We start from the raw sequence: 27,484 nt of genomic DNA on the forward strand, positions 1-27,484 counted from the left end.
TAAACTGGGATGCACTTAAAAATATTATAAATTAATGCCATAAATTATGTGTTAGGAAATACTTGGAACAAGTCAATTAAGTTGTTGTTTTTTGTTTTTTTTTAATTCTCACTTTGCAGTTGGGACAATGGAGATCAAACAAAGTAGATAACAGACCACTCAAAATTCCCCCAAACTATATTTGTGTTACTTGTGCAGAGACAGGAAAGAAAACAGGTCTATGATTTATTGAATTATACATTTGAGGTGAAATTGAAAAGCCTAACTAGGTGGAATTAAGTAAAAATCTAGCAGCTTCTGTCTTCATTTTTCCTTCTTTTAAAAAGTTCAGAGCACTGATATTCTAGAAGAAAATTATGTACTTAAATTGATATTTTGGAACAAATTACTGTATAACCTGCTTGTCTTTTTGTCAGTCCTGGGGTTTGAGCTCAGGGCCTTGTGCTTACTAAATAGGCACTCTACTACTTGAATCACACCTCCTATCCTGTTAGTTATGTTTTTATTGTTTTAGCTAGGACCTTGCACTTTCTGTCTTGGGCCCGCCTTCGATGGCAATATTCCCACCCTAATGCCTCCTACATAGTTGGGTTGGCATGGGTACAACATCTAGCTCAGTACCTGGCTTGTTTCATTGAGACAGAATGCTTTTAACTTTTTGCTGACTCTGATTTCTGACTCCAAAGAACCAGGGGGATTACAGGTATGAGTCACTGTACCTGCCCAGGAGACTCTTTGCTTGTAACCCAGTGGTACAATTCTTGACTAAAATGCAAGAGGTCCTATATTTAATTGTTAGTCTCTCTATCTGTCTCTCTCACACACAAGCTCACACACCCAAGAAAACATTAAAACAGTGGTTAGTCAGGCCCTGGTAGTCAATGAGACTTTTACCTGAGTTCACCTACAGAAAATGGGAAGTGGAGCAGTGGTTCAAAGTGCTAGCCTTGAGCACAAAAGCTTAGGGATAGCTCCCAGGCCCTGAGTTCAAGCCCCACAATTCACAAGAAAACAGCAAAAACAATATTTAGATATCTATTATCACAGTGTTTCAGAAAAGAAAATAGAACAATTCAAGGAAAATGGGAATTTTGATCCTAACTGTATTTCTATAAAACCTTAGTAAGGGGCTGGGGATATAGCCTAGTGGCAAGAGTGCCTGCCTCGGATACACGAGGCCCTAGGTTCGATTCCCCAGCACGAAGCGGCGCTGTGGCTCAAGTGGCAGAGTGCTAGCCTTGAGTGGGAAGAAGCCAGGGACAGTGCGTAGGCCCTGAGTCCAAGCCCCAGGACTGGCCAAAAAAAAAAAAAAAAACCTTAGTAAGGATTAATGTTTGCTTTAATAGGAAACAAATGATGTTATGGTGTTATTCTTGAAACCAAACTCATATTTTCACATTTCACTTAAAATAACTGTTCTCTACCCAATTGTTCTTTATTTTTCTCTTTTTCTAAAAGAAAACATCTTGCTAGAAATATTCAGCTACTCTTGTGAACACTTTGGTCACTAAAACTATTATGTCAGCCTACTCTAAGGTATATCTTTATGAGATTGCCTAATGATTCATAATGTAAATGTAAAAATAATGGATGGACAAAGCTCCTTCTTAAATAAAGTTAGCTAAAGGAAGTCACTTTCCTAGCCATTGGAACTCATTATAGTGTGCAGAATGCCTTTTAAGTGCGGTTTCTTCTGACTATCAAACATAATGCACTAGAATGGTTTAAGATTTACCACCCAACTGTCGTATTATCTTGAACTATAAAAATTTAGTGAGTAAAAACTTCATAAATTTAGGGAGGTATTTGAGAATAGGTTTACTAAAATTATTAACAGGGAAATAAATTTAATATCTGCTTTGTGGTATTTTAGAATTTGTAAATGAATAAATGTTGTTATTTTCTTACTTTGCAGGTTATCCACATTTTCTTCTTAGAAAAGTGAAAGAGTCATTGAGATCTCCAATTTCTTTGTGCTGTCTTCTTCCTGAAGAGCAATGGAGGTGCTTCCATGTGGAAGAGGATTAATCCTTTCTCTAATTTTCTTCCTGCTAAAATTCACAACAGCAACTGAAATACCACTGTCAGGTAAAGGGACAGCATTCAGTGTCTGCTATGGAATTTTAGACTTGCATTTTGACTTTAAGTAGAATGTTTGTGGAACAAAACTGTAACATTTCTTTCATATTTCTACAGATTATTTTCTCCAGAAATTTTTCATGAGAATTTTTGTCTTCATTTTAGGGACTATTTGGTTGCTGTAATTATGTTGCAACTCATGCTTTTGGCTTCATAGGAAAATGGCCTGTAACAAGAACTAGAACTAATAGATCTCGTGATCTTTCATATTCTCTACGTCTAGGATGCTCTGTCATATTACAAACAGCTTTTATTTTTATACGTGTAGGTTGGTTTATGTTAAGGAGCATTTTGATTTTGAAGTAGTCCGATAGACTGAGTGTGAATAAAACACAATGACCTTGGTTGTACGTGTTTATTTTTAATTTTTGGTTTTAATTATTATTATAAAGGTGTTATTATACAGAAGGGTTGCAGTTAGCTAAGTCAGTTAATAAGTACATTTCTTTTTGGACGATGTCACCCCTTCCCTTGTGCTCTCTCAGTTTATTCCTCCCCTCCCCACCCACAAGTTTTATAGTTCATTTTCAACATAGTGCCTAGTGAGTATCACTACTGCATTTGTTTACCCTCTGTCCCTCCATTTCTGTGAATATAATGTGTTCTGAAACCATTGCTGAGGTTTACTTTCAATTACTTGGTATGACAAGTTTATATTGCATAGTGTAGCTGCAAGCTTAGCTCCCATATCCTAGGTAAAAATCTCATTTTTACATTTCTTAACAGATGGATAGGCCTCGCTGCCCGTCTTCTTAAGTCTTACGGAATCCCATTTCCCTGGCCTACAGATATATGGATATAAAGCTGTCTTTACTTATAGCTGAAAATTTCAGCCTGCATACTATATACTCAAATTCATTACTGAGCATTCTAAGTATAGACATTTGAGCTGAGGCAGAAGGAGCTTTCCTTCCCCCTAGTGAAGTCTCTTGCAGGAGATTTCAGTGCCAGTTGGAGGGCAGCCAAGGTGCTACCACCAGGATTACTGATGTCACATCACATCCCTAAAACTATACACATATTCTCCATCTTCCCTCACTAATTCATCAGTGCTGAAGGATGTGAAATTTGCTATTAATCCGTGGCACTTATATTTATTCTGGCTGTCTCAGTCCCTCATGCGCTTTCACGCTGTGATGTCCTCAGACAACAATTCATATAAAATATTAATGGCGTGTTTTCTGAATATTACCTATTTATTTCAGTCCTCTAGAGCTCTCACTCATAAATACAGAGAAGGCATATATCCGAGCAGAATGTCAACGAGCCTGCTATCTCTGTAATTGGCTTAATTATAGAGGAAGGGATTTATAATGTAGGATATATATTCATACAAACACTCAAAGGTTATTAGCTTCATTCCCTGAATAATTAGTTATTTTTGAGCCTTTACAACCTTAGCAAATTTAAGAAAGAATAATGTTGTAATAAACAAGTTGTTCCTGAGTTATTAGCTGATATCTAAGGGACTCTTGTCACTGTACATTATCTCTCACCATTCAGAAATGTAGTAGAATTTACATAACATGAATTTGCCATCAATTCAAGATCCACCTTAGTTTAAATACAGCAATAATGAGAAACAAGTTAAATGTCAGTTACACGGATGCCTTTGCATATGAGTAAAATGCTTATAAATATCCAGTGAGTAAAAATTGTATTTGATTTAATATGACACTCAGATTCATATCTTCATCCTTTAGTAAAACCATTCTAATATGAGATCAAGTGGAAATACACATGAAATAATTCTGCAGTATCCAAGTAGAATGAGAGTCTGTGTTCCATAATTGTATCATTGCTTCAGCCAAATACTATTTCTGCTTAGAAGTATCACTGGCAGAAATATTATGGTTGTTTGGATAGGATATTTTTCCCCCCAAAGAAACCAAGTACATCTGTCACTTTAAGATAAACAAGTGGCAATCCATATTGTCAGGGGTAAAATTTGAGTCTAAGTATGGAGAATGAATGTCCTCCACTGTGAGTTTGAGAGCTTTCTAACATTAAGGACTTTTCTGATTTGATAGATAGAAATATAAAACAGAGTGCAAATTTGATCTTCTATTATGAGATAGGTCAGTATTTGGACTGGTGCTGTGGCTCATGCCTATAATCCCATCAACTCAGAAGGGTAATATCTGAGGATGAAGGTTCAAAGCCAGCTTGGGTAAGGAAAGTCCATGAGACTCTTATTTCCAATTAACCCCAAAAAGCCAGAAGTAGAGCTGTGGCTCAAGTGGTAGAACTCTGTTAACCATGAGCAAAAAAGGTCAGGGACAAGCACCTATGCCTGTAGTACTTGGGATTTCCCTGGGACTTTTTTTAAAAAATTGCTACTCATTTAATGAGCTCATGAATAGTTCTATTGTAGTTTTCATTTCTAATATAGTAAATATTATTACTTATTACCCATGTGTTATCTTAGAATTCTTAAAAAACAGAGTTTCAGGACTGGGCCAATGGCATGGGTTTCGGGTCTTATTGGTCCTATTAGTCAATTAAATTGCCCTCTGGGCTTATCTGCTTTTTTCAAAATAGTTTTGTGAAAATCAGTTCCTGCTGCTGAGTAGTGTTCACTTCCTTCAGTATTCAACTTGGTGAGCTTGGTTACAGAAGGAATGTCTCAAATTGGAAACTACACAGCCTACTGTAGTATTTATGTCAATTATTATCTGCTTCCTGATTCAAAACATAAATCAATTTTGAATCTCAAAATTTAAGCATGTTCTTTGTCTCTGTTTTTAGTACAGTGTAGTACTTTTGCTTTGCAATCTCAATGGTTAGCTGCTTGGAAAACATGAGGCAAAATCTTCCTTTATGTTTAAAAAGTTTTGGCTTGCCTTCAGGTTTACTTGCCAACTACCAATAGATATATTTTTTGTAAGATTAGGGTGAAACTTGAATACTAAGAATCACTTGATTTAAACTAGCTATAATTTATGTGACAATGATTATTTGCATGCTATACCTTATTAAAAATAAGCAACTCTCAATATATAAATGGGAAAAAGAGATAAAATATTGGGGGTATAGATGGTAAATGATGGCTACTATATAACCTTATGGAAAGACTTTCATTAACAAAAGCAGTAAATGGAAATCAAAATAAAAAGAATAAGGAGAGTATCTTGGGGCTTGAACTCAGGACCAGGGTGCTGTCCTTGAGCTTTGTGCTGAAGGCTAGCACTCTACCATTTAAGCTACAACTCTACTTAGAATTTTTTGGTTTAATTGGAGGCAAGAATCTCATGGACTTTCCTGTTGGGGTTGGCTTCAAACTGAGATCCTCAGAGCTCAGCTTTCTGAGTAGTTTGGATTATAAACATGAGCCACTGGTGCCTTGCATAAATAGTAATTTTTAAAACTCAGTTTTACCTGCTAGTGTCTGGTGGAATTGAGGTTATGGGCAGCCACTTCATGCACACATTGGTTGTGGTAAATACCCATTGGTTAAAATATTTTTTCAATTATCCAATGTCATTGCATTTTTGTCCATCCTTGGAAATTTATTGTAAGGTGATCATTCAATAGAAGAGAAATCCATGTGCTCAAGGAGCTCTATTAAAATGCTTGTTACCCTAAGTGAAGTGAGCCAGACCCAAAGAAACATGGACTCTATGGTCTCCCTTATTGGGAATAATTAGTACAGGTTTAGGCAAGCCACAGCAGAGGATCACAAGAGCCCAATAGCTATACCCTTATGAACACATAAGATGATGCTAAGGGAAATGAACTCCATGTTATGGAAACGATTGTTATATCACAGTTGTAACTACTTTCAATTTCCCATGTGTATCTGTAGCTTCTATTATTGATGACGTTCTTGTCTCCGCTTCCTGTGGCTGTACCTACACTATCTCTGTAATCTTATCTGAGTATATTGGAAACCATGTATACTGGTATTAGAACTAGGAAATTGAAAGGGAATACCAAAATTGAGAGACACAGGGTAAAAAAAGAAAAACAACTACAAAAGCAATACTTGCAAAACTGTTTGGTATAAGTGAAGTGAACACCGCATGGGGGGAAAGGGAAAGAGGGAGGAGGGGGGGTATGAGGGACGAGGTAACAAACAGTACAAGTAAGGTATCCAATGCCTAAAGTATGAAACTGTAACCTCTCTGTACATCAGTTTGATAATAAAAATTTGGAAAAAAATGCTTGTTACCTTGAAAGAAGGATATAGTAAACAGACTAAGATCCAATAACAGAAGAATTGTCTAACAAATTATAGCATAGAGATGCGAAGAAACCATGAACAGAGCAGCCCATTTGTTGTAATGTCTCCATGTAAACATGCGAAAATCTACACTGAACTTTTGAAACGATCAAACGAAGTAAAAATATAGTCATGTCATTAAAGTCTGAATGGTGATAATGTTAAAAGTAGATGCAATATGATCATGTTTCTTCTGCTTTAAAAACTGGGATTAAAAAGATGAACTCATATGACAACATGAACTGATGACTGTACCTTCCTTCAAAGTAAATATATATTGCAAAGAGGGATTCATTTTTAATATATGATTTACAGTCTAGATCAGCTTTTTACTTACCAACATAGAAAGCACAGTTAACATGTGCTTGTCATAACTCAATTAACTTTTTCTACTTTTGGAAAACAATGTTGTTTATGAATGCATTTTAACATTTAGTTCAACAGGTTCCAACAATAATAAAACAGTCAAAAGAGCAAGTGGCCTTTCCTTTTGATGAGTATTTTCAAATTGAATGTGAAGCAAAAGGAAATCCAGAACCAAAGTGAGTATTCTTCAAACCACTAAATTCTCTAAGTATAGCTATCTTCTATAGTATTTTAAAATCTGACCAACATCAACTTGTTGGACTCTAAATGTAAATATATGTATATATATATATGTATATATATATGTGATTTAAACTCTGGGTTTCCAAGTGAAAGAGCTTTGTGTGTAAAATTAAAATTGAGTTATTTAACTTACGTTGCATAAGTACTTATAGAATTGATGTTTCATAGTGATGTGGAAATTTAGCTCTGTATATTTTTTTCTGGAATGCAGTTCTGTAATATATACCAACAACTATAAAAATTATTCTAATATTAGTCTACTGCATTGAAATAAGTAAGTAAATAAAGTAGCCAACAGGATAGAAAACAATGTAGTCATAAAACTATTTTATTTAGTACTATTGTAAAACTGAAAACATATTGACAAATTATATATTTAGTACAGTTTCAAATGTTTGACAAAGTTGTTTAGAAATACCAGTGATTAATGAGATGCTTTGTTATTTTGATTTTGAGTGAGCACATTAGTACATATACATACACACACAAACACTGAATATTGTATATTTATCTTTATTCCTGCCTCAAGATAAAGTCAGAAATAATTGGCCATACATTTCTAACTTAAAATTTAATTTTAATTAAAAAAAAGTGCTAATAGCTCACACCTAGAATCCTAGCTACTTAAGAGGCTGAGATCTGAGGACTGTAGTTAGAAGCCACCCAGAACAGCAAAGTCCATAAGACTTTCATTTCCAAATGACAACCTAAAGAAAAGAATAGCCGGAAGTGGAGCTGTGGCTAAGATGGTAGAGCACTAGCCTTGATCAAAAAAGTTCATGACACAGGACGCACCCTGGCCAGGCAGATGAGGGGGGAAGGAGAGAGAGAGAGAGAGAGAGAGAGAGAACCTACTGTGAAATATATTCTTATTTACAATTTTACTCAGGCAGATTTATTCTTGTTGATTTTTTTACAGCTTGGAAAATACTTCAGAGTTTCAAAAAATATTATAATATACTCCACTGTTTACATTTCTTAAGAGACATTATTTTGGTGTGTTATTTTGTACATTTGTGGATATTTCTTTGGATTAAACTAGTGGTCTTTTATTCTGAGATGAATTTGCTTTTGTCTTACAGATTTAGATGGACTAAAGATGACAAGCCTTTCCATCCTACCGACCCCCGGATAATTGTGTCTAACAACTCAGGAACATTCAAGATCCCAAATGAAGGACATGTATCTCACTTTCAAGGCAAATACCGATGCTTTGCTTTTAACAACCTAGGAGTTGCAATGTCAGAGGAAATAGATTTTATAGTTCCAAGTAAGTATTCAAATGAAGATTTTTGTTTTACAGCTCTTTTAGAAAAGGATTACATTGATGTTTTACTAGCCTCTAAGTTTTAAATGACTGTAACTTAAATCAGTATTTATATTTCTTATATTTTATTTATAAGGATAACTCTTGTCTACATTTTGAAACTTAAAATTTGGACATCCTTTGAAAACAGCATAATTTTGGAAATAGAGATGTAGCTTAATTGGCTGAATGCCAGCCTTGAAAGAAAAGATTAAGCAAAAGCTTAAAGCCCTGAATTCAAACCCCAGTACTAGCCTAAACAAAAGAAAGAGAGAAGACTAAGAAAATGGAGGGAAAGGGGAAGGAAGGAATGGAGGAAGGGAGCGAGAGAGGGAGGGAAAAGAGAGAGGAAGGAAGAAGGCAGAAAACATATATCCAGATTTCTACCTCATATTGTATGTTTAAAGGATTTTTAAATGGATAAAAGACTTCACTATGAATGAGAAAATACCGTTTAATATTTTTAATTGGAAGATTTAAAACATTGATTATGACAATGAGTGGATTGATGACCCCAGTGAACTTATACTGAGCACCATTAAGAAACTCAACAGTGATTTGACTGTATTTTATTTTAGATTCTTTGTCAAAATAAAGAACCTAGAAAGTAAGCTATATCTCAGAGATAATAAAGCCAATTATTAAAAATACCACATATTTATAACTATCTTTGTAAGCAATAAGAAAATGTTGAAAAATAACAAAGTAGCAAAATGTGTAAACCTGAACCTTAAACTGGGATGGTCAATAAGACTATACACATGTGTTCAAATCATTAGTAATCAGAAATAGACCAATTGTAACCCAAATAAGACAAGAATTTGATCTTACATAATTGGGAGCTATATCTGAGAGTAACAGATTCAATGCAAACATGAAGATGCCATCACCGCCTTAAAGACACAATTATATACTCGATTTGTTTTCTCTGATGGTCTTTCCTCTTGTCTACACACACTAAGATTGTTCTCTAACAGTGGGCTGGCATACACAATTTGGTACTTCATGAAGAAAATATCATTAGCTTTAAAAATAAATAAATATATTTACTGATATATTGAACCATAAAAACAAATCTTGCTGAAATACCACACAATGTAATGTTAGTGAAGTAAGTTCAAAAACAAAATAAGTATAAAACTAAACAAAATATTTGTTAGGAGTATATTTTTTAGTGAAAACAAATGTGTCAAACAGCATACAGAGGAATAATTACCTTTAACAGAGAGGGAGGGACCAAGGTCAGCACCAGAAAGAAAGGTGATGAGATGATCATCCTATAATCCAATGGATGAGGTGTTGAAAGGGTTTTAATTGGCAGATGTATTTGTATCCTCTAAATTGATTTTATGAATGGTCTCAATAGACTCAAAATTAGTGAGTACACTCCTAGTGATTCATCTAAAGTAGATATTCTCATTCAGTGAGATCTTAAAGCAATGCCAGTGAGCAAGGCAGTAGCAGGTGAACCTGGAAACTCATATCAGGATTCTAAATTTGAAATGGCATGCAAAATAGACTATCTATGATTTTGAAACTGGACAGTATTGTCTTGAAAATTATGGATGACCATCATGAATCTGTGCAATCTCTGCAGTCAGGCTTCTATAGCCAAGGATTATGCATAAGGGGACTTCTCCATGGATGGAAAATATTTGAAAAGAAAAATTGCATGTCTTCATATGTACAGACTTCTCTTGTCATGATTCACTAAACCATACAGTATAGCAGCTAGTCACATAGCGATATTTGCATTGTATTAGCTATTATAAGTAGTCTCGAGACAACTTAAAGTTGATAGGAAAACATGTCCACCTGTAGGAAAATACTGTCTTTTTTATAAGGGACTTGAACATTGCAGGTTTTGCTATTCCTGGGGGTATGGAATATGGTCCTAACCAAATTGTATGGACACCTAAGGACAATGTGTGTGTGTGTGTGTGTGTGTGTGTGTGTGTGTGTGTGTGTGTGTGTATTTGTGGATGTGTGTATCGACAGATAATTGATAAAGACAGACAGACAGACACAAGTATTGAAGTTCCGTAGCAGTTGAGATCAGAGCTATGATGCAGAGCAATATTAATTATCTAGTGTAGAAGAAGGTTATTAAGATGACCTCTAACTTGGATTCTGGTGGTTGCTATGGAGACACAAAGGAAAAGGTAGCTAAATCTATTGCAGAGTCAAAAACGTACGGTTTTCTATTAAAAAAATTACAATTAAACATTTTTCCCTCTTTTCTCCCATTACATATCCAGACTAGGTGAAAACATGAATAACATAATGATAATTCTGGGCAGAATATGAAAATACTGAAGTTAAGAGCTGAGCTATATAGTGGGAGATTGCTCTGTTTTGTTCTGCTGCAATAGAAAAAAGTGAAATCAATTAGGTTTCTTGTGCATTGTTTTCAATCTCTCCTGAAATTACTCCACCACTTGAGACTTCTCTGAAACCATGTATATGTTGAATAGGACCACAATCCCAGTCCTCAGAGTGGTAAATCTGACTCCATTTAAAGCTTCCTAAAATCCCTTAACCAAATTGGTTCTTCCCTTAAAGCTATAAAGAATTGATTCTCCTTTCTCTCTGTCAGAAATATTATCATCCTGGTTTAGACGCTGTGTTTCTCAGCCCTCTGTTATTGTTTTCTGTAAGCTGAAAATTTTACACACAATGTTTAGTTTTCTGCTTTTAACAACATTGCCTTTGAATTAGCTAGGGCAAAAGTGGGGGTGGGGTGGGGGGAAACAAAGCAAACTGGCAAACAGAATGCATCATTTTAAAAATAACCTAACTTACCTAACTTGGTTAGCTCTCTCTCTCTCTCTCTCTCCTCTCTCTCTCTCCCTCCTCTCTCTCTCTCTCTCTCTCTCCTCTCTCTCTCTCTCTCTCTCTCTCCTCTCTCTCTCTCTCTCTCTCTCTCTCTCTCTCTCTCTCTCTCTCTCTCTCTCTCTCTCCCAGTACTCTGGCTTGAGCGTGGGGCCTGAGTGCTGTCCCTGAGCTTCTTTTTGCCATAGGCTAGTGCTTGAGCCATGACCCCACTTCCCTTTATTTTGGTAATTTATTGGAGATAAGGATCTCACTGGACTGTCCTGCTCTGGCTAGCTGTGAACTGTGATCCTCAGATCTCAGCCTCCTGAGTAGCTAGGGGGTTACAGGCATGGCACGGGCTGCAGGTACCTGGCTGGGACCGAACTTTTAACACATGGACTTTAACAGAAGTTTATCCAATCAAAAGCACTAGAAAGTTTTGGTATCCTAGACAACAAAACAAAGACTGGCCTCAAGAAACTTAAACACTGTCCATGTGGTAACGGGGTCTGTGGAGCTATTTTTTTTGGAAGTTATTGTCCTTTGAGATAAAATCATAGCATAAATAATTCTACTTTGGGTATTTAATACTTCCCTTCCTTCTGGATACAGATGAGCATTTTCTGTACAGCCTTCCTAATCTATCACAGTCTACATAAATATATAATATATGTATAATAGCATATCATGTGTATAATATGTAACATGAATAATATCTATAACATAAACATATTATAGAGCTATGATGGACAGCAATATTAAATATCTAGTGTAGAAGATGATCTCTAACTTGGATGCTTCGGTTGCTATGGAGACACAAAGAAAATGGTAGCTAAATCTATTGCATATTATAGGTATTATAATATTTAACTATGTTATATATACAATCAATGAATAATTAGTAAAAATTTCTAGGTCAACACCATCATATTTAATATTAGGACATTTGTGACATTCTCCCTTTTTCATATATCCATTAGAAGTAACTCTTTCTTCCTATTCCTGAGGCCAGGGTCCAATAAATTTTGGCTTCTTTAAATATTCTTTGTTGATGTTTGATATAAAAGGATTCATGTGATATGCAATCCTTTTCATCTCAGAGTCTTCACTTAGGGTGTTGTTGAGACTCATTCACACTGTTACACGTATCAGACTGTCATTTCTTTTTGTGCCTCAGTAATTTTCCTTTATGTGAATATACCACTATTTTTTATTCATCCTTAAGTCAATGACAGATTGAAATATTTCTGCCTTGGGAGTCTATTAAAAACAATACTGCTGAGAGATGGGAATATGGCCTAGTGACCAAGTGTTTGCCTTGTATACATGAAGCCCTGGGTTTGATTCCTCAGCACCACATATATACAAAAAAAGACAGAAGTGGCGCTGTGGCTCAAGTGATATAGTGCTAGCCTTGAGCAAAAAGAAGCCAGGGACAGTGCTCAAGCCCAGAGTTCAAGCCCCAGGACTGACAAAAAAAAATAGTAATACTGTTGAATATTGTTGGTCATTTATACAGCAGTTAATGGTGTACTGTTATGATTGTCATATATATTAATTAGGACCCTTGGAATGAGAAAGATTTTGTGGTGTTACATCCCTCTTCCTCTGTAGTGCCTTCTGAAGGACAAGTCCATATGGGCTGGCACCAGTGGATCACACCTGTAATCCTGGCTACTCAATAGGCAGATCTAAGGATCAAGATAACAAACAAACCCAGCATGTATGTGAGACACTGATCTCCAACTAACCTCAAAAAAGCCAGAAGTGGAGCTATGGCTCAAGTGGTAGAGTGGTAGCTTTGAGCAAAAAGGCTTAGGAATAGCACGCAGGCCCTGAGTTCAAGTGTAGAATCAGCACACACACACACACACACACACACACACATACACACACATCACACCACACACATCACACACACCACACACACACACACACACACACACACCATATGATCAGTAGTTGATCTGTTGCACAAGACTGACTCAAATAATAAAAATACTATGATTTCTAAATCACACTAATATATAAGTGGTAAGCTTGGAGATGTCTATGTAATATTTTAATGAAAACCACTCTGAATTATGAATGTGACAAGTCTACTTTTGCCTACCTCCAAATGCCTCAGGCCAAGTTTCTTGAAATAAATCCTAGCCTTTTCCCATTCTGAATTCAGAGGAGAGGGAAGTGGAAAGTGGGGGGGGCGGGGGAAGATGGGCCATTATAACTAAGTTCTTCTATCTACTGAAGAAGATCAGTTTCTTTAGCACAGAGTCCAACTGTGCATTTGAAAGGTTTCATTGAGGCTGAGGATTTTGCACTCACTAGAGTATGGGAATGGCTGGAAGGAAATGGGCACATTTGGATCTCTTTCTTTAGCACGAATTCATTACAGGCTCGTGGACTGAGAGGCAGTGTTATTTCTCTGTAGTCCTAAGTGGATTAATAGGGAACTCTACAGGAAATGGGAATCAATTAAGTCTCTTTACAGTAGGAGGCCAGAGTTAGGGGTAATACAACATGTGAGCTAAGTAGCATGGCTTCTTGATAATGATGAAAGGCTAGAAGCAATTTGCCAAGCACATTCAAATGAAATGGGAGCCACTCAAAAGCTCACCAGGCTGATCTTATAAACAGAGCAACAAGTCAAAGCTCTCTGACACTGGAAGCTTAGTCCAATCATGCAACGGGGAAACAAAACCATAACTTAATTAACATATCACATTTCTACTCGAAACACAACATTTCCTTCCATCTGCCCTCTATCTCATTTTAAACTTTTAACCCAAACAATTGCATTAAACTCCCCCCCTCCCCCCCTAAAAAGGTTACAATATAAATTACAGGAAAAATTGAGGGCAGCAGAAGAATGCAATTCTTTTGTCACTTTGCTTATCTCATTTTTTTTTGTGTGTGTGTATGCACACACACTCACACACACACGCACATATGGGAGTGCTAGTTTGGGGCCTTGAACTTAGGGACATGGAACTGTCTCTGACAGCTCCACTTCTGCCTTGTATTTTAAGTTCAGTGGAGACGAGAGTCTCGTGAACTTCCTTACACAGGCTGCATTCACACCTCAGTCTCAGCCTTACTGAATAGTTAGGATTACAGGCATGAGCCACCAATGCCTGACCTTATCTCATTTATTGTATTTTTACATACCATAGCAGTTTTACATTAAGCAAAGTAGTAGCCAATACAGGTTGAGTATTTTCCAAGTTTCAGCCACTATTTTAATTGGTTCAGTTGAAATATTATATTTAAACTTTGCTACAAATCGGTGAGTTAGACATCACTACATATTCCATGCTACAGATGAGGATTCTGAAACATTGTCTAACAAGTCCAAGTTCACATAGTGAGAAAAAAAGCCAGGACTCAGCCCCCAATGTCTGATTCTAGATTTCATGTGAACAACACAATGCTGAATGGTATGGTACGGCTTACCAGTTTTTATCTTCTGTTTATCTAGATGAGCAGAAGCATGCTGTACTTGGTTAAATATAGCTTGAAGTTGAGTAGCAGACTCATAAATCCATGGGAATATTGATTTTTATTCCTTCAGTGTTTGAAAAAAGTAATCTATGAGCTACAAAACTTCCAAGTAGTTAAGGCACAAGTTTATATTTTAGTGGCTAAGGCACAGTTATTTTTCTACTAGAATGGTTATTTTCTTGAATGCTATTTAGTTAAGTTAACCTGATACCATTTCATTACTAATTTTCAGTTTTAATTTTATGATACCAATGGGTAGTTTCTGACCTAGGGAAGGCTTTTGAGAATCTTAAGAAATGAATGAGGAGGATTCTAGAATGCCAAAAAATTATTTTTTTTTTAAAGAACAGGGAGTCATGGATGAGGAGAGTTATGAAAAGGGTGACATTGATCAAGAGACATTGTACTCACAAGCTGACATGTTGAATGCCACTCCCTTTATACAACTACTTAAAGATAATAAAATATATTAAGAGGACTCACTGAAAGGTCAGGAAATTATTCACAATATACACACCCAGGGAGTTTCAGTACTCAGACTTCAAGTCAGTCTGCTCAGATGGTTTCTAGTAGAGATATTTTTGTTGTTGTTGTTGTTAGAAGTCTTCTTACAGGAAGATGTTAACGTTTCTGTATGTCAGTTGAAAGAAGGGAGGAAATGAGTCTTTGAACATTATGGGCCCCTGAGGCTGTGGAGGTCCAGTGAACTTTCTATTTGCTGCTTCGCTGGGTCTAGCTCCCTCTGCTAGTAAGACCTGATGTGCAACAAAGGCCTCCATTAATTACTAGAATTATGCTCAGTGATGTGAACAGGAGACGTGAAGGAGAAGAGTAAAGAGAGGGAAGCAGTGTTGACCGTTAGCTTCTTGTGTAAATACAGTGGCAATGACCTCATGAAGAAAAAAAGTGCATTGCAATTATATTGGGTTATAATGGAACCTCTAAACATGAGTAGAGTATCTACTAGAAATTGGAAGAACATGCTACTACTAGAAGGTAGTAGAACATCCTGTCAGCTACCTTTGGCCAGGCTTTCTAGTAGAAACACAGCAGTATCCCTTGTTAAAAATATAGTTCAGTGATTATTTATTTTTGTGCCAGTACTAGGGCTTGAACTCAGGGCCTCTGGCTCTAACTTGGCTTTTTCACTCAAGGCTGGTGCTAGTTTAATATGGAGGGCCATGTTGACATTTTGCTGGTTAATTGGAGATAAGAGTTTCATGGACTTTTCTGCTGGGATGGCTTTGGACCTTGATTTTCAGAGCTCAACCTCCCGAGTAGCTTGGATTATAACTGTGAGCTACTGGTACCCAAGTATTTATTTCTTAGTGATGTTTGATTATCCTTTAAAAATATGTTGGTAAGCGAGTGGTGTATAGCTACCTCACATGCACACAAATCATTATTTATTATTAAAAGCACTTGCATCTGTCTACACTAACTAATGCTGCTTGTTATTTTTAAAAACAGAGTTAGTAAAAGGCTTTTGTGAGAAATTATTTTAGGTAGCCTCTATTTCTTTATTTCAGTGGAAACTGACTTCATGCCTGCTGTTACAGTAATTAAAATTAGCATTTATGTGGAAATATTAAATTTTTCACTTTCTAGAATAGCAACAGACTAAATCATTCCAAAGTCAAAAGAATAGAACCTAAATAATGCTGACAAATTAATTTCCCATGTTATATCTATCCTGAGGTCATAGATTAATAAATATTATAAATGCCTTTACCTGTTTCTTGATCTTAATTACATCTTTAGTTAACTATTCTAAAGATTTATTGCATGTGTTATGGACTTATAAATTGTCTTTTATTATGCCTTAGAAGCTGGTTGAATTATATATTTATATTTTCATAGCTAGAATTTTATAATGTACATTCAATTAATGTTGAGGAAATAGCCCTTCCCTGGCAATGTTATCTCTGTGAATCATTAGATTCTATTTTCTTCCAAGCTCTGAGAGAACCGTTCTCAAATTAAGTTTTGATATATCTTATTAGTTATCCCTTTTATATCTCTAGCTATAGATATTTTCCAATGGACTGTGTGTTCATATTAAACTGTAAAAAGTTTGCATATTATAGAACAGACATGCAGTCCCCTTCCATTTTCTGTTCTGTTTTCCTTTCTCTTTGTCTTTTATCTGATAATCAATAGATGAAACTACCACCTATCCATAATGTTATCTATACTAGTGTTTGCTGGGTTTCATTTACAGCAAGAAGTTTATATGTGATTTGAATATGAATGTCTGAGCACATAATACTGTGTGTATGTGTGATGTACTAGGGCTTGAACTCAGGACCTTTCCCTTCAATGGACTTCCCCTTCAATGCTGGCATTCCACTACTTAGGAGACAACTTCACTTCCAGTGTTTTGGTGGTTAATTGAAGATATGAATCTCATGGACTTTTCTATCCCAAATGGCTTCAAAGCATAATCCTAAAATCTCAGCCACAGTTACTTCTTCTTCTTCTTCTTTTTTTTTTTTTTTTTTTGTATCACCTCTTTTCTGGAAAATAACTTAGGTAACATTTCCCTCAATCCAAACTTGGGCTCTACAAAATAGCTCACATAGTATTTTATCTGCAGGATTGTTGTGTGGTAAATAAATGAAACATACGTTTCTTTTAATGGAAACTGCATGTCATAGAAAGGGTAAGATTCAGGGAAGATTGTTATTTCAAGCATGTTTGCAGATTTCCAGGAGAAATCTGATAGAAAGGAGTTGACCAGGAGGGAATCCGAAGACAGCCAGTTACGTGCTGACTGCATAAAGATAAGCCTGCCTTCCCTAACTGCAGAGAGGTTGCCCCAACCACATGGCTTCCTGCAACGTGGAGCTTTGAAAGGTCCTTGAATTTAGACAAAAAGCAATTTATAGTAACCAGCTGGTGCATCCATAGAAGAAATGTCAGCAAATTCCCTCAACTACTGTAAGAAGGGGGTAGAGGATGAGAGGCTTAGGAACACTTGAGAAATGCACAAAGAGGCTCAAAAGAATTTTTTCTATATAGAAGCAGACCTTTAGACTTCCACGAAGAAAATGATAATGTATGGTGAGCTACGATTTCAGATCATAATACAGAAATGGAATACCTGCTAATAAACCCTATCAGATCAGGATGCTTGCAAATATCTTTATAAGGTCGTTGCCCTCAATGGCGTTTTATAATGAAAATCCCTCACCCCACCCCCAACAAAAAATGTAAAACAGTCATATAATGTTCAGGCTGAATGGATTTTTACATATCCTTACAAATACAAATATTTCTGTAAGAATGTTAATCACTGGTAGTGTTGGGGTTCCAATTCTGCATTGTTCTTTTATGGTACTGGCTCCAATATGAGATGTAAATAACAGATTTAAATATTGGAAAATTTTCTTTCCTATGCCAATTCCATTTCATCTCAAATTTCATTTATGTTACTGGTTCTCTTTGCAACTTACAGTAGTCATGTTTGGCTTTTCACTGGACATGCACCAATTTTCCCAATGTAGGGTTTGAATTTCTTATTTAGTGTAGTTAATTCTCTGAGCAGCTATCTGAAATCACATTAAAGACCTTTATAGTGAAATAGCCGATAGGGAGTATAAAACCCAACAGTATCTTGAGACCATATGATTATTTTCTCTTTGAAAATTAAAATAAGCAAATCCTGTGACTTACACCTCAGCCTGGAAAAAAAAGGAAAAAAAAAACTATGCACAAGTGTATTTTTGTCTTATTGTTGTCAGACAGCAAAATTCTTTTTTGGTATAGGGACTGAAGCATTTTTAAATTATATAAGCATGCATATCAATTTCTTAAAAGCATTTAACCTCTGCAGGGGAGATGAATGAACGAGGGCCCATGGTGTGGAATTTATCGAAAAGAAGATTCAATTATTTAAAAAAGAATATTAGTGATTGCTAATACCATGGAAGGCACTGTGGCTTTACATGCTCACTTGAAATGATGTCTTAAAATTATCTTCACACCAGGTGTCCCGAAATTCCCAAAAGAAAAAATCGAGCCGTTGGAAGTAGAGGAAGGTGACCCCATTGTCCTGCACTGCAACCCACCCAAGGGCTTCCCCCCACTGCACATTTATTGGATGAACATTGGTAAGTGAGGGTCTGTCCCATTAATAAGAGCACAGCTCCATTTCATGTAAATTAAAAGGAAAAAAAAAGATGGCAGAAGTCACCTTTTCTTAGAAGCGTATTCCTACAGATGCAAATTAATTATTTCAATACAGAGGTCTTCAATTTGGTCCTAAATATACAGTGAAATGCATACATGAAAACACTAGGAAAATCACTAATGCTGTTTCTTGATCTTAGTGTATTTGAAAAGGCAAGAATTGGTCTGTGAAGCCTGGGCATTCTATTTTCCAAACTTAACTAATTTCCTTTGGGAATAGGTCATATTGCTATTGTAGTATATTCTACCTGCCAAATGAACTGACCCACAAAAGAAGTTAGTATTAACCTTTGTGCTGAATTTCCCAAGAAGCTTTCCTGACATAAAGTCTCAGGTTTTCTCTCTTTCTCTCCCTCTCCCTCTCCCTCTTCCTCCCACTTTCCCTCCCCGCTTCCCTCCCTCACTTCCTTGCATCCTCCCTTCCTCCTTTCCTCCCTTCCTTCCTACAATTTTTCTTTCTTTCTTTCTTTCTTTCTTTCTTTCTTTCTTTCTTTCTTTCTTTCTTTCTTTCTTTCTTTCTTTCTTTCTTTCTCTCTCTTTCTTTCTGTCTTTTCCTTTCTTTCTCTTTCTTTTTCCTTCCTTCTTTCCTTTCTCCCTTCCTTCTTTCCTTTCTTCCTTCCTTCTTCTCTCTCTTTCTTTCTTTTCTTTCTCTCTGTCTCTCTTTCTTTCTTTTCCTTCCTGCCTTCTTTCTTGCCCCTCCCCCCTTTTCTCTTTCTCTCCCTCTGTCTTTTGTGTGTGCAGGTAATAGCGATTGAAATCAGGGCCTGGGCATTGTCCCTTAGCTTTTTCACCCAAAGTATTCCATGGTAAGACGTGAGCTGAACTCCACTTCTGGCTTCAGAGATGAGTCTCTCTGACTTTCCTGTCTGGCTTCAAACTATGATCCTCATATTTCAAGCTGCTGAGTCACTAGGGTTACAATTTTGAGCTAGTGGTATCCAGCAAAAATCTCAGCTTACTGTAATGCCCTCTTCTAGCATTGCTTTAGCTCCATAGATATTTCCTTACTATGTCCCTAATAGGAAAAGTATGGCTATATTATATATAATATATATACAGATACAGGTATAGATATAGATATAGATGTATTCTGAAGAAAGGAAATGAAGCTGCTCTTGGCTAAAGCCAAAATTGCAAGCTCCAATCACCCTAGTATCTCTCATGTTATATTGGGACAGCATTGTATATAGTCCCTTTCAGGGGAACTATTTCAAAGAAATACCACACCCCCATCACCCCCCAAAATAAAAGTATAATTACATCATTATCTGACTTGACCAGTTTTCAGATAAAGTCAGTGCAGACTCTGCTTGTCCATCAGTGGACAGCTTTGGTTATTGGTTTCTAGATTTTATTTATTTATTTGAATTTTGCATTGCTACTATAAAGGTGATGTACAGAGGGTTTACAGTTACATGAATCTGGTAGAATACATTTGTTTTTGGATAATATCACCCCTTCCCTTGCTTTCTGTTAGTTGCTTCCTCCCATCTCCACTCAGAAGTTATGCAGTTCATTTCTTATTTTTTTTAACGGTTTTGCTTATTCATTGCTCCTATACCAACACAAATTTGAGAAGAATGGAAAGAGAAAATTAGAAAAAATCAAGTAAAATCAAGTAACCTAAAGGGATTTAAAATGAATGAAAGGAATTTATAACCAATATAACCATGCAAGGGACAAAAGCCCCTCACGAGCTCACACCATCTTTCCTTCCAGAATTAGAACACATTGAGCAAGATGAACGAGTCTACATGAGCCAAGACGGAGATCTGTACTTTGCCAATGTGGAAGAAAAAGACAGTCGGAATGACTATTGTTGCTTTGCTGCATTTCCAAGATTGAGGACGATTGTACAAAAGATGCCAATGAAATTAACAGTGAGCAGTTGTAAGTCCAAATAATGTATCAATCTGTCTTGCATGAGGAATGCAAATATATGCATGTAATTTCATCCTGGCAGGAGCCATTTAGATCAGGGTTGGCATTTTCTGTCATTATTTCGTTCAACTCTAGAGACTAAATCCAGATGAACTGAACATCTGCATGTGCAGATCCACAGTAGCTCTGTTTCTGCAGCCAGGAAAAAAAAATCAAATCTCAATTCACAGTACAAATGTCTTTCATTTGATGTCTACAGGACCTAGTCATTTTTCCCTGGGTGACACACACAATGAAATTTCTACATTTTCTAAGCAAGAGGGCAGCAAAGATTCACTTGTATAACCTGGCAGGTGAAAGATGGGAGAGGAAACAACAGAGTCAAAAAGGAAAGAATTGGGATTCATACTTGTAGCCAACCAAGGTTTTTTTTTTTTTTTTTCCTTTGTCCTTCATAAGCTGGCAAAGTTATACCCGTTGATTCTGTTTCCTATTTGTTTTCTGTGTTCCCAAGTGGGAAAGAGTAATTAGTGGGAGGAGGAACATAAGACTCAAAGGGAAGAGATAATCAGCAACAGTTTTCCAGGATGAATAATTGGCCTTGGAACAGCTGAGAGTTGGCATGACCATTTTATTGTCAGATTGGTCCATGTTTTGTGGGTTTTTTTTTCATTATTATATGTAGAATCACCCTGCCATAGAAATTCAAGATTGAGCTCTTCATAATTTCTTCTGTGTTAAGCCATATTCCCATAGACCATGTGAGAGCTAACCATGGCTCAACCCCATTCTGTAATTTTCTGTAGACAAAGACATGACTGTTCATTATTTATTAATATCAGCATGTACCATTATGTTTGTGTTGTTTTTCTTCCATTTGTTTTTTATTTCAGTAAAGCATGCTAATGAGTCAAGTTCATCCACAGAAATTAATTCTAAGGGTAAGTTAAACATGTGTAGAGAGTTAGTATTCATTGTTACCTTAATACTTATTCAGAGATTGTTACCTCAAAATTTGAATTTTTCCTTGATTACCTATATGAATTTATTAAAATGGTAGTATTCCTAACTTATAAAAACTCTTCACCATGGAGAATTTTATTGTCCTCTTAAATGTACTCAGCGACTGATCTTTACATATTCACAACTATATAAATATAACATAGTTAAATATAATATAATTATTAATATTAAATTTTATTAAATATTAAATCATATTTATACTTATATAGACATAACAGCATATTTAAATATAATTATATAATATTATATTTTGTATCATTCTATTTTAAACATATAGTATAATATAATTCATTAAGATGTATACATATAGATACAGGTATTCTCTGGGGACAACTAGAGTTTACATTTCAGTATTTAGTAGTTAGCTTATAGTTTATTATTTTCTCAACTCATTTGTCCATGAGACTTTTTATTTAATTATTCTAGCCAAAGAGCACCTGCTAGAGTGAGTGCTTTATGTAAGATGTCTGTGTACTGTGAAATATGTATTTTCTATAACGGGAGCAATCTTGTACAAGAATGAAATGAAGGCTTTCTGTCATGTGGACCTATTACTTAGATTTTTTGATACATTGGTGACATCAGAAGAAGTAAATCAGGGCTGGGAATATGGCCTAGTGCTAAAGTGCTCATCTCCTATACATGAAGCCCCGGGTTCGATTCCTCAGCACCACATATATAGAAAAAGCCAGAAGTGGCACTATGGCTCAAATTGCCGAGTGCTAGCCTTGAGCAAAATGAAGCCAGGGACCGTGCTCAGGCCCTGGGTTCAAGCCCCAGGACTGACAACAAAAATGAAACAAAAGAAAGAAGAAGTAAATCAGAGCTATCCTTTTGGTGTATCCTCAGCCTTGAGGTACCTTATCTTCCCCCAACATCATTTTCTCTAAGGTCGGCACCCAAGGCATATATATATACATGGCTGTATCTTCACAAAATTCAGTAAAAACCACTATGTGTAGTTGATGATCAACAGTCATTTCACAATATGTAAATAATCATAAGAAGTACATAGAAAAATATATACTGTTTCCAGCACCTGAAATAAAATAAAAATTAGCAGTGAATGATGATGTCTTCTTGTGAAAATTATTCTTTTTTTAAAAAAAAGAAGAAATAGAACATGCTCATTTTCAGTAGGAATGCTTACTAGTTATTTCTTAGTATGCATTTTCTGCTTAAGTTCCTGAGGCTGTAATTAGTTTCTGGGATTTCTTCAGTCAGAATTTCTGCATTAAAAAGCCCAGGACACTGTGTTTTTACCAGGAACCTTTGCAAATACATAGGCACATTAAATTAAAGAGAAAAAAAAACAAATGGCCACCACACATAACAAAGCCCAATAAAAGTATAGCATATAAAAAGCACAGATTACTACTTTAAGTGTTTCATCAATAAGCTACTCCCCTTGGATCTATTGAAAGCACTGAATGAGAAGTGGTGATATAAATTATAGCATTTATAATGATACCCTTTATAATACTTAGCTACCAAATCTAAGGCACAAACCATACCTCAGACAAAGAGAGAAGAGCAGTCTCAATTGAATTGCGTGGAAATGCCCGCATAGACACCTGCGTTAAGTGTCCATGTTTGCAGACAGACGTGATGTGCAGAATTTTGACTACCTCCAGTTGTAAAAGGCCTCACTTGTCCATTTCTCTCCATAGCAAATTCGATCAAGCAGAGGAAACCTAGACTGCTGTTGCCTCCGCCTGAGAAGAACGACTTCTCCTCCATAACCATCCTGAAAGGAGAAACTCTGCTGCTGGAGTGCTTCGCCGAGGGCCTGTAAGTAGCCAGACCCCTGCTGGCTTATGGCTTGGCATCTGGTTTCCCAATGGCCTATGTACACATCTTTAAGCATCTTTCTTTTTCTAAGTAACATTTGTACTTCACCCCCACAGACATCAGGGTAAGACTACTAACACGGACTTCTAAGTAGGTGCCGATGTCTGAGGTGGTGGATGAAATGAAGGAAGGATACTCTCCTTAAGGAGTCCATTGTGGAAGTCAATGCTGGCCTTTGAGTAGGAATCTAGGGTGCCAGGTTTTCCCTCTCTCCTCCTTATCTTGTGTGACTTCTGTTTGCTATAGAACAAACTCTGCTCCTTTCTAACTTACCTCCTGTTTTAAGCTGTTGTCTTTGTACACAAGCAGGTCTGGGCTATGGAATTTAAGAGAGTTTCACATCAAAAACAAACAACGTAACCAACCTTTCCTCACCATGTACATTTCTAGTTCCTACATGAAATTTCTAACAGCCCTCTTTCAGTCATTTTCCTTCCTCTCCCTCTCCCTCCCTCATTTCCTCTTTCTCCTTGCTACCACTGGCCCCCACCCCTCCTCCCCCCCAGTGCTGGAATTTTAACTCAGACCCCATGCTTGCTGTGCAGACACCCTGCCCCTTGAGCTATATGTCTAGACCTTATTTGCTGCGGTTATTTTCAAACTTCTCACTTTATGCTCAGCCAGCCTAGACTGGAATCTTCCTGTTTGTGTTTTCCCAGGCACAACCCCTCCCCGCAGAAGAGCCATTGGTTGAAATGGAGTCTTGACAAATTCCTTTTGCTTATGCTGGCCTTGAATCATGACCTTTCCAAGGTCTACTTCCTAAGCAGCCAGAATTATAGGCTTGAGCCACCAGGCTTTGTTTTGGTTATCTCTTGAAATTGTCATATTTATTGAGAAGCTACTATAAGCCTATATAAACTGATTTTTTTTAATTTCATAATTTGGTCATTTTGTCATCTGCTTTTTATCATTATCCCTCTGAACTCAACACTTCTTCCATACCACTCAAGATACCATGAAGAATGTCATGGAAGAGAGAATTCCATTTCCCTAGCGATCAAAGCTATCCATTTAAGCCATAATCAATTTATAAGCTTATGTGCATTTGGGACTCTGTTTATTCATTTTTTTTATTTATTTTTGTCAGTTGTGGGGCTTGAGCTCAGGGCCTGAGCACTATCCCTGGACTCTTTTTGCTCTACCACTTTGAGCTACAGTACCACTTCTAGTTTTCTGGTGGTAAATTGGAGTTTCACAGACTTTCATGCCCAGGCTAGCTTTGAACTGTGATCCTCAGATTTCAGCCTCCTGAGTAGCTAGGATCACAGTAAAAGCCACCAGCACCCAGCTGGGAGTCTGTTTCATAGACAAGTGTTTGAACAGTAAATGTACCTATTCAGTGGGGCTGGGAATATGGCCTAGTGGCAACAGTGCTTGCCTCGAATACATGAAGCCCTGGGTTTGATTCCCCAGCACCACCTATATAGAAAATGGCCAGAAGTGGTGCCGTGGCTCAAGTGGCAGAGTGCTAGCCTTGAGCAAAAAAAAGGAGCAAGGGACAGTGCTCAGGCCCTGAGTCCAAGGCCCAGGATTGGCAAAAAAAAGAAAAAGAAAAGGAAATGTACCTATTCATTCTGAGTGACTAGGTTTAAAGGAGATTGTAAAAGAAAGGAAAGAATTTCAATGGTTTAAAAACTCTTATACTTGGCAAAACTTCCTTTCCATCCTGCAAAATGTATTCGAGATGTTTATTTGCCTTTGATTGCTAATACACAGTGACTAAGTATTTAGATGTTGAGCAGTGTAGCCGCTGTTGAGGAAGTTGGGTTTCTGTTTTGTTTAGTAAACCTAAGCCTTCATGTTCTGCTTGAGTCATGACGGTGACCACCTGTTCTGGTGATTGCATTTGTGTGGGATTTACACGAGATCAAACTAAATTCACAAAGGATTCATCACAAGCATGGACTGACTGTTTCTCTCAGGCTCCTTCCTCAGCAGTTCTTCTAGAACCTTCTTTCCCACAAAGATCCTGAATGGGCCGAGCATTGATTGTATGGGTTGTCTTTAAATATGAGAAATGCTGTGATATGCATTTTAGAAATGGGGGTGTTAGAAAGAAAGATGTCAAAAGAAATGAATGTCCATATCTGTGCATCCATATCTTTGTAGCATTCCCAGAACCTTTACCAGATGTGGCTGCATATTCTACCTAGTGGTTGGGCCATCCTCTGGTCCTTATTCATTCATTTTGTTGTGTTAGTACGGGAGCTTGAACTTAGGGTCTTGTGATCCTCCTTGGCTTTTATACTCTAGGCTGGTGTTCTGCCAATCGAGCTACACCAGTTTCTGTTGCTGTTTTGTTTTGATTTGGCTGGTCCTGGGGCTTGATCTCAGGGCCTTGACACTGTCCCCAGATCTCCTTGTGCTCACGGCTAGTGCACTACCACCTGAGCCACAGTGCCACTCCTAACTTTTTCTGAGTAGTTTATGGGAGTTAAGAATCTCATGCCCAGAATGGCTTTGAACTGCAATCCTCAGATTTTAGTCTCCTGAGTAGCTAGGATTACAGTCATGAGCCATCAGAGCCTGGCACATTTCCACCTTTTTGACTGGTTAACTGAAGATACAAGTTTTATTCAGACATTCTTGCCCAGTGGTATTGTGTGGACTCCAAGTTGCCCAGGAAGGAATGGTTTTTTCCTCTCCCCGCCGGGCAATGGGTTTTGCCTACTCATCTGAGGCACACAGTCCAAGATCACCTTCCTTAGGATGAAAAGGAAATCACTGGTCCCCAGTGATGACTGTTGGAGCAGATGTCAACATGGTATTCAAAGTCAGACAGAAAGAGGAGTACCCACAGAAAGATTTTCTCACAATTGAAAAAATATATCATACTAGTACTGCTATAGATTCCAAATCTACAACCTTTTTCCAGTCACATTTATGCACCACTCACAGGTAGTTACAAAGCTTAATAAAGAGATCAGAGAATTATCAGGAGTTTTCCAAGTAAGAGACTTGTCCCCAACCCTGTGGTGTTGCAGGTCAATCTCTTTAGTAAGGCTAATAAAGTTCAGCTGATATGAAAATGCAAGCTAGCAAAGACTCTGTCCTGAGGGTGTGTTTATTTATTTATTTGTGTATTTATCTATCTATTTATTTATTTCAGACCAACTCCACAGATTGAATGGAATAAAGTAGATGGGGATTTACCAAAAGGAAGAGAAACAAAAGAAAACTATGGCAAGACTTTGAAGATAGAAAGTGTCTCCTTCCAAGACAATGGACTTTATCGCTGTACAGCCAACAATTTCCTCGGAATGACGAGTCATATTTTTAATGTTACAGTAGAAGGTATGTTATCCATGAAGATTTTTGTTTCTTCTTAAAGGCCCTTTGTATATGTATTCAAATAGGTCAGTGGTTTTGACTTAATTTGCAAGCACCAAGTTTTATTATACTTCAATTAGTTTGTACTGTACCTCTGCAAACCATAGGAAGGGTACAACTCACAAGGAAAGGTGACTTTAAGGAATAAACACACACACACACACACACACACAAACATACACATAGAACTTCCAAGATTTATTCATAGTTACTAAACTTACTCTTTTGTGTCATTGAACTGTAATAATTTGTATTGTGATAGACATGTAATTTTGCATAATATTAACTCATGTAAAAGTCAGGATTTTGGTGGAATGCAGTATTACCAGGCTTGGAAGAAAATTGAGATTTTGCTTCCTAATAATGTCACCATCTGTGTGTCCTTCATCATGTGATTTCAGTTTTCTGTGCCTCATTTTCCCCACTAAAACAATAAGGGCACCAGACAGATTATCTTAGCTTGATTCTAGCTCCCACATTTTCTAGTCCATATCTTGAGTTGGAATTTTATTTATTATGTAGATTAGAACAACAACAAGAAGACCAAAAAGAATTGCCTGTATGTTATAAACATTCATTTCTTCTTCTAAAAATACATCTTTTCTCTTTAAGTA

The 27,484-nt window shown here is 36.8% G+C and overlaps 1 protein-coding gene across 1 annotated transcript in view; it reads left to right on the top strand.

Moving 5' to 3' along the window:
* Window positions 1-1,935: 1,935 nt before the first annotated feature.
* The window catches only part of Chl1 (cell adhesion molecule L1 like), a 66,652-nt gene continuing 41,103 nt past the window's right edge, over window positions 1,936-27,484 (top strand). The window contains exons 1-8 of the mRNA XM_048354888.1: window positions 1,936-2,088; window positions 6,798-6,903; window positions 8,053-8,240; window positions 18,581-18,703; window positions 20,502-20,672; window positions 21,557-21,604; window positions 23,357-23,477; window positions 26,650-26,834. Coding sequence (XP_048210845.1) covers window positions 1,998-2,088; window positions 6,798-6,903; window positions 8,053-8,240; window positions 18,581-18,703; window positions 20,502-20,672; window positions 21,557-21,604; window positions 23,357-23,477; window positions 26,650-26,834 — 1,033 coding nt within the window. The 5' untranslated portion in view covers window positions 1,936-1,997. The remainder of the gene's footprint in view (window positions 2,089-6,797; window positions 6,904-8,052; window positions 8,241-18,580; window positions 18,704-20,501; window positions 20,673-21,556; window positions 21,605-23,356; window positions 23,478-26,649; window positions 26,835-27,484) is intronic.

This window comes from Perognathus longimembris, chromosome 10 (genome assembly GCF_023159225.1).
Source record: "Perognathus longimembris pacificus isolate PPM17 chromosome 10, ASM2315922v1, whole genome shotgun sequence".
In the NCBI taxonomy this organism is placed as follows: Eukaryota; Metazoa; Chordata; class Mammalia; order Rodentia; family Heteromyidae; genus Perognathus; species Perognathus longimembris.